Source organism: Bactrocera latifrons, unplaced genomic scaffold (assembly GCF_001853355.1).
Source record: "Bactrocera latifrons isolate USDA-ARS-PBARC rearing strain unplaced genomic scaffold, ASM185335v1 scaffold_311, whole genome shotgun sequence".
In the NCBI taxonomy this organism is placed as follows: domain Eukaryota; kingdom Metazoa; phylum Arthropoda; class Insecta; order Diptera; family Tephritidae; genus Bactrocera; species Bactrocera latifrons.
Window position 1 is genome coordinate 29,458 of NW_017536753.1, and position 13,562 is coordinate 43,019.

At 32.8% G+C, this 13,562-nt stretch overlaps 1 protein-coding gene across 1 annotated transcript in view; it reads left to right on the forward strand.

Moving 5' to 3' along the window:
- Positions 1-9,474, forward strand: part of LOC108970868 — a gene marked incomplete at its 3' end in the record, with an annotated part of 25,340 nt that extends 15,866 nt beyond the window's left edge. The window contains 1 exon segment of the mRNA XM_018936549.1: positions 8,093-9,474. Within this exon segment, the coding sequence (XP_018792094.1) occupies positions 8,093-9,033 (941 nt within the window).
- Between the last annotated feature and the right edge of the window lie 4,088 nt (positions 9,475-13,562).

Below are 13,562 nucleotides of genomic sequence, written 5' to 3' on the forward strand. Positions count from 1 at the left end.
AATTCGTAGTCCTTATTTCGTTTGCCATGGTCGTCATCAAAAGGGGGGTCTCTCATCCGAGGCTGTTGTTGCGTTGTCATTGAGGTGGTTTTTTTACGTGGCGGGTCCTAACCCCAGCGCACAACCCTATGCGGGGAATGTTTCGCCTTCTCACGTTACCTCGCCTTCAAACGGATGTTCTTAGGCTACCCAGAGGATACTTGGTCAAGGACTGGAAGTCGTGAGCTGCATATGTAAAAGAATCGTTTCTGGCCACTCCCAAGTGAATGGCGATCAGAAAACTTTCCTCACTTGCGTGAACTTCTACACATGACTCCATCCTCCTTCATTGAGGTGGTTTTTTACGTGGCGGATCCCAAACCCAGCGCACAACCCTATGCAGGGAATCAGAATTCCAATATATAATATTGTGCCATTAAATTATCCTAATTTCTTCTTTGTTCTGATCTACAAGTTCGTCACAATATAACTGATTAATTCATTGATAATTCTTTGCAAAATTATCTTTATTCTCTCTCAACATGTTTCAACGAGTATAATAGGCTTGTTCACGTTAGGGAAGGGTTTGGGTATGAAGGTAAAAAAAAACATTTTTACGAATCAATTTCTTAAATATGGATTGAGTAATTTTATTCGGACCTTTTGTACTTTGACTCAGTTGTCCACCCATATAGGCCAGTGATCGATATGGTCCCACCGTACTTCCTTTTCAGAGATGGAGCCACTTCTCTGGTATTTTCTCTAGAAATAAAGTATAAGGGTTATACTTATAGGTGGCAAAAAATACTTTACCTTATCATTATTGAAGGGTTTTTGATAATTTTGAAGCCTTCTACGTAGTGTTGCAGCTTTCAGGCGAAAATCTTCCAAACTATCTGACTGTATTTTCTTTTTGTGCTTTGCAACAGCCCTGTCAACAAAATGTTAAAAAAGACGCTTGTACCACTTCATAGAGCGGATTTTGATTTGGTATCGATCTATAAAGGCATCTAGCAAATCAACACCCCTCATGAATTTGTTATACTCTGCTACAACGTTTGGGCACGCTACCGTTATTTTGCTTCCACAGTATCTTGAAATCAAGTTAACAGTTTTATTATCTCTCCAGGAAAATAGAGATAAATGAAAATTATCCGAGTAATAGTTTTCTAATCCTGAAGCTTTGGAAATTGGAAATTCGGTTCCTACGAACTGTTACAAGTGAGTAAATTCCAGTGACAAAGATGTGTAGTATTTATCAAAACAAAACTTGGTACTTCTTTAGTGGAGGTAAGGGATATTAGTAATCTTATAACTATGTTGGGACTTGATCCCAAATCAACGTCCTCAGGAAGTCTATTGAGGGTGTTGTTTTCCTGGCTAGTATATATTTCGAAGTTGTAATTATATCCAGATATACCAGCCAAAGGATTCAACTTAAACTCCCATTTATGTGGCTGTTTAAATGAGTTAAGCCTCCCCTTCCACTATCCGATGTCACCGTACTCATACATCATAGCACAACACGACATCTGTATCCCAACCCACTATACAAAAAGGATGGACAACAGGATAGCAGACTCAATTCGTTCCTCACAATTCGACCATCAACCTTAGCTTAATTGAGGTAGATTGTAGGTAAAGGATGAGCACAGCTTTCACCATTGCATTCTAAGCAATTACAGTTTGAAATTCCGAATTATTTTTGAATAGATCATCGAAAATTAATATTGATAAAGCTAGCTGCAGAAGTATATGTGCAAACCGTAGAGAGGGCTTCTTTAATTCTACTTCCTGCCATTATATAACCAATAAATCCCATATAGGACATCAGCGTATGAAAAGAGCCCAATCGGACAACAGTAAAAAAAATATATCGCTCGATTTTATGTACAGAGGTTGATCAAATGTTACGATACATGTCTTCATATTTAGTGACTTTGCGTTTTCTACTGATGTTTTCATCGCCGTATACAAAGTATTATAATCACTTGGAGATGCATTAATGAATGGTAAGAATATTATTGAGGAAATATCAAAACCATGTGCACTTTTTAACATATTCATAAATCCGTTCCATCCCGGGAAGACATTATTAGTCTTGAATTTGAGATACGTCCAGAGAATGTTTAATTTTGAAAAAACTGTGGGGTTAAATTTGGTTCTTGCTCCGAAATTTTGATTTGAAGTTTTTTCAATCCTTCACCAGCAGAAGCAGGATATATTTGAAGGGTATATGACCTTGTTCAGAAATGGTTGTCTCTGTTGGAATCTTATCTTATCTAATTGTTTAATTTTAATCTAAAATCTGCGTTATCGTGCACAAATTGTACAAAAGTAAAAGTGTTTTTATTTTCCCAGGATTTTTGAAGGTTGTAGTGGTGGTTATTGCTTCTTTGCATGATCCGCAAAAGCCTAAAGCGTTACATATTATTTTTTTGGAGTAAAATTTTCTATGAAGTGTATTTTCGGCTGAAGCCACATGTAGTGGTGATATTAATGAACGAGGTCTTACTGCAGATATAATCGCATGAGCTATTGAGGTGCATTTCGTTTCATAACGATTCATAAACTGTGCTTTACCTTTTTTGTCATTTAGAATTATTTCTGATAAAAAAAATTGATAGAGATTTTGGTATTGTCTAATGAACGTTGTTAATCATTTTATCACTAGCCGGATACATTTTATTATTATAAACCTGCGTCCGGATGTGTCGTAAAATTTCCCCAGGAGCTTTCAAAATACAGTGTTCTTCTTCTAAACATATTATTCTTCTAAAACATATTATTGTGTTTGATAAAAACTTACTGGAGAATACAATATTATCCTCGTAATGATTCGTTAACCTCATTTTTATTGTTTTATCGTCAGGAATATGGTCAATATATACTTTTTAATTAACTTTATTTGAAAATCTGAATCCACTTGTATTGTGACTGGATGAATTTTTTTCTCTTTCTGGGTCTGTTTTACGGTATATTTTAAACGCATATAACAATCCGCGTGATACTTAGTTTCCTGAGCTACTAAATCTAACACTCCTACAATTCTTTTATGTATATTGCGACAATATTCACTTCTCTCTTCACTTATCAAATTTAATATCGTTTTCTTGAAATCAGAAGTTGTAACGTAGTTGATTTGCTGTCTTGACGATTTCTTTTTTCCTTCATTTCATCCGCTTCTTTTTCACACAATGCACCTATTTTTCCAATCAAAATCTCGAAGTTTTTTTTTAGGTGGAGAGCATGGTGGTGTGGTGTTTTTTTTTTTTTAAATAAGAATTAATACACCCTTTATTGATATATTTTTGTCTGCATACTGAATGCACATAGACAAATTCGCGAGTATTTAAATACTGAGAAATCCATCCGCTCTCTCCGCAGTTGATATTCCTCTAGTGACTTTTATAATGTCTCCTAGTTCAGAGATTAATTCAGAACTACATCCGATTTTGTCACAAATGAGGCAATCATTACATATATTATCACTATTCGATGGTTCACCCATTTTTATAGGAGGCTACAATAATTAGAATTTTTTTTTTTTTTAGCGAACAACAACAGCTACGTATTAAGCCTAGCACGTTGCCACCTGTACTATTCTGTTAGGGCCCGCATTAACAACACTAAACAGCTCCCGTTGTCCCCTCTATTCCCCTCCCTGACCATCATTTTTATACTTGCAGTCCGTTAAGAACTAAGATAGCTATTACAAAGCTCTTCTTTTTAAAATATCATTTTACACTATTATAAATCAAAAAAAACTCCAAAAAATTAATAATTATTATATTTGTAATAATAATTAAAAAATTGAGGTCGCATATTTTTTTTTTTAATTTTTCTATATACTATTAAAAACTTGTAAAGATTCATTGACTGGCCCTGGATTCCGAGGTAAAAACCTTACGGCGCTCCACTAATAATGATATTATAATTTCACCGAGTAGTATATAAATCAGACACCAATAAAGACAACTGAGGTCATTTCGAGGTTTCCTACTTTCAAAGAAAAAACACAGAAACTTCATATTTAATCGCGAATGCTTATTATCATTCCATCACACCAAAACGTTGTTTAGTTGGATGAAATGGCAACTCTTGAATCTCTTCACGTTGCTCTTCGTCCCAAGTGCGGTAATGTTGCTTCTTTACATACCCATTGAGCCAGAAATGGGCCTCTTCGCTAAAAAAAAATTTGGCTCGTAAACGTTGGATCTTCTTGGACCTTTTCAAAAGCCCATAAAGCGAAGCGATGTCGCTTGGGAACGGCTTCAGTTCTTGCAAAACCTGAATGAATATAGTACCCTTTCAATATAAGATCTGGAAGCAAAATGCGCTAAGTTGTTCCAGACCTCAGTCCAAGATGTTGCGAACGGCGCCGAATCGACTCTCTATTGTTTTCGTGTACACTCTCAGCTACGGCTGCTATATTTTTTTCACTACGTTCTGGACGTGATCAATTCGTTCGAATGTTATCCAAATAATGAATGTTGGTTCTCAAGCTGAGTGACGATGTTGCGAATAGTACGCTCACTGGGCCGAATATGTTGCTTATAAATTGAGCGAACTGCGCGAAATACATTCTTTACAGGACGTGAATTTTCCTGATAAATTTAACCGATTTGTAAACATTGTCCAGGCGTAGGTCTTTCCCTGATGAAATACCAAACAATAATGAACAAAAATAACATGATAGCTTAACACGACTCACGCATGATCACATGTTAGTTCTTTACATGAAATCGGACCATATCCAGTGACTAGTAATACTGCAACATATGGACATTAGACTATTTTATTTCAACTAAGTATATTCCACCGGTTTGAATTGTAACTTAATAATTTTTTTTGAAATATTGTATGTGAACATCATATTTTACCTGTACTGTAAAAGTTCCAAGAAAATAGTGTACAGAGCGAAAATGAAGAATAACTGAAATGTTACAGTTTTGCTAACGCGTCATGTGAGAGTTTCTTAACGCAGTTTTTTGTAATTGCGACGAGAACGCGGGAATTTTTTAGTTGTTAAATAAAAATGCAACCGGAAAATAAGTAGAAAATTTAAAAATTGTTGAAGGAGGAGCAATCTGTGTGTAAATTAGCAACAAAATGCTAAGTAAGCAATATGACCATGCTCAGGTTAGTAAAAAAAATATTTGAAAACTACGTCCAACAACAAAGGTGGTCGACCCAAAAAAATTAATGTGCTAAATATCGAGTGGACGGACGCCGTACATAAAAAAAAATATTCTTAAAGCATCAGGAAAAAAAAACCATACCAATGTTGACAAAAAAACACACAAAACAACAGCGAAGAAGATTGAGATTTTTATTTTTATTGTAAAAATATTTACTTTATTTTTTATTTTCAAGTTAATAGGGMCTAATGAGACAATAATAAATCGGTATCAATTTGATAGACGTCCGGGGTACTATACAAGGGGCCCAAATACCATTAAGCCAAACCATGTTTCCCAAACTCTAAAGTATGGTGGCAGGTCAATTATGGTTTGGGGGTGTATCACCAGAAACGGTGTAGGTCTTCTGGTACGCATTGATGGGATCATGCGTAAGGAGAAGTATCTAAACATTTTACAACAAAATTTGCCGACAGTCATCGAAGATTTCTGTCTTCTTGCTGAAAGAGTTACCTTAAGGAAGACAATGACCCGAAGCACACTGCTCGCCTTGTATATGACTGGATAAAAAGTCAAAAATTTTCTGGCCTTATATAGCCCCCACAATCACCAGATATGAATCATCTCTAAAATTTGTGGGGTCATGTCAAGGCAAAGCCTGCAAAGTGCTCCAATTCTCCTAATTGGTAAATGAGTTATGGAGCGAACTCAAGAAGTTTGGAACACAATACCTCCGATTTTATATCGAAATATACAAAAAATATGCCCCACGCTTAAACGCTTTTAAAAAGACTAAAGGTTTTGGACCAAATATTTATTTTATGCATTATTTTGTTTAAATATTACATTCGAGTGCAAAAATGTAACATTGAGTTTATTCTTTTAATAAAGCTAAGGCTTGAATTAATTAAAAACAAACAAACAAAAAAGTTTGTACATTTTTGTTTGCGGCGTCGTTTAATAATGGATCACTGGCATTTTTGCCCGTCACTGTATTTCAAGCCCGTAGGTCTGATTTTGAATGGTATATATCAGTAAATCTGTGAAATAACTGACATATTAATGCTAATTAGAGGGCGTATTTTTTCGATTATAAACTGTGCTTGTAATGGAAATGTTCAATTTTCATTAGGTAGAGTAAAGAGAATTTGTTAGAATAATCCGATTTGAACCAAACATATATATTTTTTGTTTTTGTACTTTACACTCCCTTACCGCAAAAAAAAGTAAACATATTATTTTTCACACAAAAATCGGTACACGGTGGTGCGATAGAATAAGGGCACCTTGTGGTTTTAAGAAAAATAATGACAAAGTTTTTGATAAAACGTGTTTATTTTTAGAGATAATGTAAGAATAATACTTTCAGATTATTATTCACTTCATATTTCAGATATTATTACTAATCAAGACGAAATAAATATAGCGAATGGTACGCACTGCGGCAACAAAACTATAACGCATATTAAAAATTAAGTCAATTAGGTTAATTCGTACAGACAAGTAGCAAATAATATATATTGCAAGTTCCCAAAAAATTTTGGAGCAAAAAGGTTTTCCCAGATTGAAATATTTGGCAGAAAGCCCAAAATATGTCAGAAATTTCATTTATTTCTTAAAACATATGCAAGTGTGATTTGAATGTGGAAGTTCAGCGATCACCTATCCGCAAAATGCTCGCAACCGAAAGTTTTGACACTCGTAGCCGAAGAAAAGAGCTTATGTGGCCAAAAGAGAATGTGTAACGAAAGGGTTAAAGTTTGTTAAAGAACATGTGATTTTCTGATCTGACGAAATAAAATAAAATGCATTTAACTCTGTTCGAGGTACTGGTGTAGTATTAACCGAAAAACGCAGTCTACAACTATAAATACACGAATAAAAATATTCAACATGCGGGCGGAAACATAATGGTTTTGGTATTGGTGTGGTGCCATTTAATAAGATATAGGGCACTATGGAGGCAACCGTTAAGTTGTAATACATCAAGAGCTAACGATCTTTGCATTGCTAAAACACAGACCTTAGTGGTTTTTATCTTCAACGTACTGTAGTTTCAGCAAGATAATGACCCCAAACGCACCGCTCAGTGTACAAAAGAGTGGTTTAGGATCAACATTATCAATGTAATAGAGTGGCCTGCACAATCCTAGGATCCAAATCTCATTGAAAATTTGTGGAATACAGTGAAAGCGTCCATAAGCGGAATATTCCCAAATAACAATTAACAGCTAATGCAACTTATTTATAATTCATGGATCCGGAATTGCGATTCAAAAACTAATTGATTCTATGTCCAGGTGGTTTCGATCAATTTTGAACAACAAAGGGGCTTAAAAAAATATTTATCTAGTTAGAAAGATAGTTAGTTTATTGATACAAATGAATAAAAATTACTTTATTTTCTTTATTTAATATTGTATTTTTTAGTAATATAAGAAGTGTCCTTATTTTTTCGTGTTAAAACTTAATTTCAAATTCTTAATAAATTCCCTTCATTAATTGTAGGCTGTCCGTATTATTTTTCATATAACCGTTTATTTAAGATGTTATGTATACATTATTGTAACGGCCGTTTTCTCGGTCTGGTTAGCGCTTAACCAAAACTTTATCAACAAAATGGAGACATTCTTAACCATTTTTTTATTAATCTCTGGTTATTATGCATATTTGCAAACATTTACGGAAGAACTCAGAGTTGAAGTCTCTTCGCCTTGCCTCGTCGTCTCCTCGCCTACGAAAACTGGTTCGGGCGGCAGTAAAGCTACCGGCGGTTATTAATAATATTAACCAAGAATTGAGTAAACGGTTCTAAATAATACAATTTATAATCAGCTGGTGAAATTATTAGTATTATGGCTACGAATTGTATTTAAATTTTTAGTTGATGTACAATACTTCACCAGATATATTATTTTTACAAATATCGAAGCACTTATATAGTTTAATAATGTGTTTCTTTTATATTTTAGGAAAGAAAATGGATTCCTGGCTTAAACAAACCATATTATCAGACAATCAGGATTTATCAACCGTTTGCTTCAAGTTGCTCAGCTGGTTGGATACCGACTTTTGTGGCACAATGACGTATAAACATATTGAAACAATCCTTACCAGTGCTATGTTCGTTGATATCATATTCGAAATGATGGGAGAAGAATTAACAAAGGATTTAATGGAGAAATATGCGCACCACAGACTATTTTTAAAAGATCATTTTAAAAGAATAAGTGAAGTTGGGGTATCTTTACAATCAGCTGCTAATATTTTAGCAACTCCTGATGGCTATAAATATATTTTTACGGTGGAAAACTTACTAAAGTATTTGCTAACTGATGTTAACTTGATTTATAATAATTCTATGGGGTCATCAAAAAATATAAGTACTGATAATTCGAAGTACAAAATGCATTTAATAGTTCAAAGAATCTTCCAGTTGCCACCCAAGAATATTGATATTTCGGTGGATAGATTGTTATCTCATTGTGATTTTTCCCTAATTGGACATATTTTTTTGGAAGAAACAAATAACCTACATATTAGCAAATATAAGATTTTAGAATATAAAATTTGTACGAAAATTGCCAACGGAAATATAAGTCCATCTTTTATAAAATCGATGTATGTAACAGCTTCAAGTTCATTAAAAGGGAACACTTTTTTAAAATCGTGCCTTAGAAATGATGTTTTCGGCACTAGTTTGATAGAATTTTTCATGCTATTTTTTGCAACCATTGAAAGAGAAGGATATAATACGGCAGTAAATTCCCAGCATAATTTATCTGACATAATTTTTTTAGTGCATTGTGCCCTGTGTTCAAACACACCTTCTATTTCTCAATTGAATAATACAATACGTACTAACGAAACCGTTGCAAAACTTATAAAAAAATCTTTTTTCATTTATTATTAGTATTATAGTTTAGTATAAATATATGAGTATATGTAAACAAATATTTTAAATTCCAATAAAAGTAAACTAAATAGTACGAGAAAGGGGTAAAAAGGAAAATATCTACAAATCGATAAGATATGGTTATTTATTTCCCTATCCATATGGAATTTTCTATACATATATCAAATATAATGACTTTCGGTAGTCTAGTTAATCTTAAAACATAACCCTGTTTGAATCGGTAAGATTTAGGTTTTGTCATTACTGGAGTAACTCTTAGTAGTATAGTTGCTGGTATTAAATTCAACGCTGGGCCTCCGTTAGGTGCACTAGACGGGGCCATTTTATAACCCTATTTTGGCTTTCAATTCCTCTCGGTGGAATTGAAGATAGAGCAGAGAACGTATAATATAGAGAAGGTTCAACTACGGACAAGCGTATGAACTGTCAAGAGCCATGAATTTTCTATTAGTGGATCTCACCACTTTTGGCTCGGCAGGAGAAACTTTAACATACATGAGTGAACAGAGCTGAGAATTCAATGAAGATTATGCTCTGAAATATACATTGCTTTTACAGACGCCTGTTGGCCTTTTGGCTCATATTTTTATACGATTACATGCWATCATATCAATTGATATGAATATGATTTTGCGAATTCATGAAAATTGATAACATTATTTTTAATTTATGCAATTCTGGAAGCAATTTTTGTAATTAATGTTCAAATGACCTACTTTTTAAATATTTCTTATCTTTGATAATGTAATATAATTTCATGTGTATACATATATGTACATATTTGCTACATATATGATATATTATCATAATATCTTCAAAAACTTAGTATATTACAAGAATAATATATATGTATAAATCACACCTTTTATCATTTAAAACTTTACTGCAGATATGTATGTACATACAAATGTAAGTACAAATCAATTTCAAATCAAGATGTTATCATTTATCAGTGAAATAATATGCACGCGCTGCTCTACCTGTAAATACACATTTACATACATATGTGCGTATGACATTGCTACACAAATACTGTATACACAAACTTACGTATAAACATATCTGTATATACATGTATGTCGCCCGCCAAAACTTCAAATATTGTTCTACAAAAACAATAATCACCTTAAACATCATCATAAATACTTATATGCGTACACATGTAAATATGTCTCCCGCAAAAATTACAAATACTGTTTACAAAAACAACAATCGTCTGAAATAGCATCAGAAATCAATATGGCAGCCAAATTGACGACGTCAAAATTTATAGTAAATTACACAACAACAAAATTTTCATTCATGAACGCAAACGTACTTTCAAATAGCATATTCGATTCATTCATAAAAGCAGACGCCATTACATCTCCCCGAGCATGCCTTGCCTACAAGCGTCTTTTCGCAACGATTTCAGAAGCTAAAAATCATAAATTGAACATATTTCTGAAATGTATGAGAAGGAAAAAGTGTCAACCCCGCAACAATAAGTATTAAAATATATTAGAATAAAATTGACAACATAGTTTATTTGTCGATTTTCAATTCAAGAAATGTTTGCTTATATTTTTATACGTCTACATGCAATCATATCAATTGATATGAATACCATTTTGCGAATTTTTGTGAATTCATGCAAAATTGATTTCATCATTATTGAATTACGCTATTTTCATGGTAAAATTTGTAGTTAATGTCCAAACAAAAACTACTTTTTAAATATTTCTTATCTTTCATAATATTGTATAATTTCGTATGCATGTACATATATGTGTATATATGCTATACACATGTATGAAATATTATCGTAATATCCTAAAAACATAATATATTACAATAATAATATATGTATGTACATAAATCACACCTCTTATCATCTAAAACTTTCATACGCATCTATCCGGCAGATATGTATACAAGTACAAATCAATTTCAAATCAAGGCATCATTTATCAGAAATGTAAAAAGCGCGCGCTTCTCTATATTTACGTACATACATATGTAAAATGTAATCATATATGTACATATGTCCATATATGTGTATGTGCGTATGACATTCTCACACAAATAATATATGCGTACGCATGTAAATGAAAAAATACAAATATTCTTCTGAAAAAACAACAATCGTCTCAAACATCATCATATGTACATACTTACAATATGAGTACACATGTAAATATGTGCGTGACATTCCCATTCAAAAAATGCATACACAACATACATACTTACATATATGCTTTCACATGTATATGTGTCACCAGCATCAGAAATCAATATGGCCGACGTCAAAATTTATAGTAAATTACACAACAACAAAATTTTCATTCATGAATGCAAACGTTCTTTTGAAAAAGCATATTCGATTCATTCATACAAGCAAACGCCACATCTCCCCCAGCGTGTCTTTTCGTGACGATTTCAAAAGCCAAAAATCATAAATTGAATATATTTATGAAATGTATGAGAAGGAAAAAGTGTCATCCCCGCAAATATAAGTACTAAAATATATTACAATAGAATTGACAACGTTTATTTTTCGATTTTCAATTCAAGRAATGTTTCAAAGAAAATATTCAATATTCCTCTGATTCATGTGTAAATAAAATCCCACCCTCATCACTCTTAACAATATATGTATATAATACCTTGCTGCATCTCACGGTTTGTTTTTTTTAAATACTAAGAAATTAATGCTTTAAATACGACTCTTTTACGTATCCGCAGTCACTTATGTACCATATTATATTTTTATTTTTATCTAATTGCAAACATCCGTACCTTTGAATGAGGCACGTAACCAGTATTGACTGTATTTGTATGTGAAAAATATTTTGTAATTTTGAAATATTTTTGCGCAGCTGCGTCGATATGTAAGCTCGCGCATAAACATATGTACATATTTACGCTGCGTTGTAGGCGAATCGGCGGCCATTCGTTTTTTTCGGTACAGCTTGGATTTTCCCAAAGCTGTGACGCTTTGTCGTCGCGTCAGTCCTTAGACACATTGACATTTTTACAGAACGTGAAGTTCGGCCATTGGTTGTCCGTGATTATTTAGGTTTATGTAGGAAACAATGAGTGTATATATTTACATAAAAAATTGAGTTTACAAACATTATGCGAATGATTCTTTCAAATTTGTTAACATGAACACAAAATTACATACATATGTGAATTTGTGATCTTTATGAGTACCGTTTTTTAAATCTGTTTACATATACACATACTTATATGCATATGACTTTTAAGATTTTATAAAAACAGGATTTTATCAAAAAAAAATTATCATTACGGTTATGGTTTTTAAAAATCTGTTTATATGTACACATAATTGCATCCATATGCGAATATGTGGCTCGGCTTGGTCTTTAAAATGTTATCAAAACCTCTAATTCCCAATATATACATACATATATTTACTTAGGTAGTAATGGAAATATGACTTTATTATAAATTCCAACAGATCTAGTGGAATTTATCATTAAATAGGTCAAATTTCACATTCATACATACATAAATACGAATGAGCTTTGTTATCAAATATATGGAGAATATCTACATATAAATGATATCCATAGTCGCATGCGCATTGTAAATATGCGAATCTGTAACCGTACATTTCTAAACATTGAAGTTAGCATAATTTTTCTCATTTATCACTGAAAATGCTCAATTCTGCTATTTTCGACGCTCCTGTTAAATATTGGTGAAATCCGCTTATAGAAAAGAGTACCCCTCCAAAAAAATGAAATATCGTAAAATATGCAGCAACGTGAATCTTCTCTATATTATACGTTCTCTGAGAAATGTTTCAACGAAAATATTCAATATTCCTCTGATTCCTGTGTACAGTCAATCCCGGCTAAGTAGTACTCCGCTTAAATGAAAATCAAATCCCTCCCTCATCACTCTTAACAGCATATAATATATCTTGCTGCATCTCACGGTTTGTTTTTTGAAATATAATATATAGAAATTGTTTTAAGTACGAGTCGTTTAAGTATCCGCTGTCGGTTATGTACCATATTATATTTTTATTTCTAACTAATTACAAATATCTGTATCTTTGAATGAGGTGGTTATGTGCTTGTGTGTGTATTGACTGTATTTGTCAAGGAATCAAAAAAATATTTTGTAATTCTGAAATCTTTTTCCGCAGCTGCGTTGATATGTATGCAAGCACAAACATACATGTGTATTTACGCTAGTTTGTAGGGAAAGCTGTAAGCGGCAAGAGAAGCGGTATCGGTACAGCTCCGATTTTCTACCATTGACTTTTTGGCAAAGTTTGGTTGTCCGTGACAACGGAGTTTTTGTATGACACAATAGGTGTATATATTTACATACCGTTATGTCGAGACAAATTTACACATACATATAATGCGAATGATTCTTTCAAATTTGTTTACATCAACACAAAATTACAAATGTATGTAATTTCATATGTGAATATGCGAGCATACGTATGGTTTTTAAAATCTGTTAACATGTACACGTATTTATATGCAAAGTAAATAAATACATAT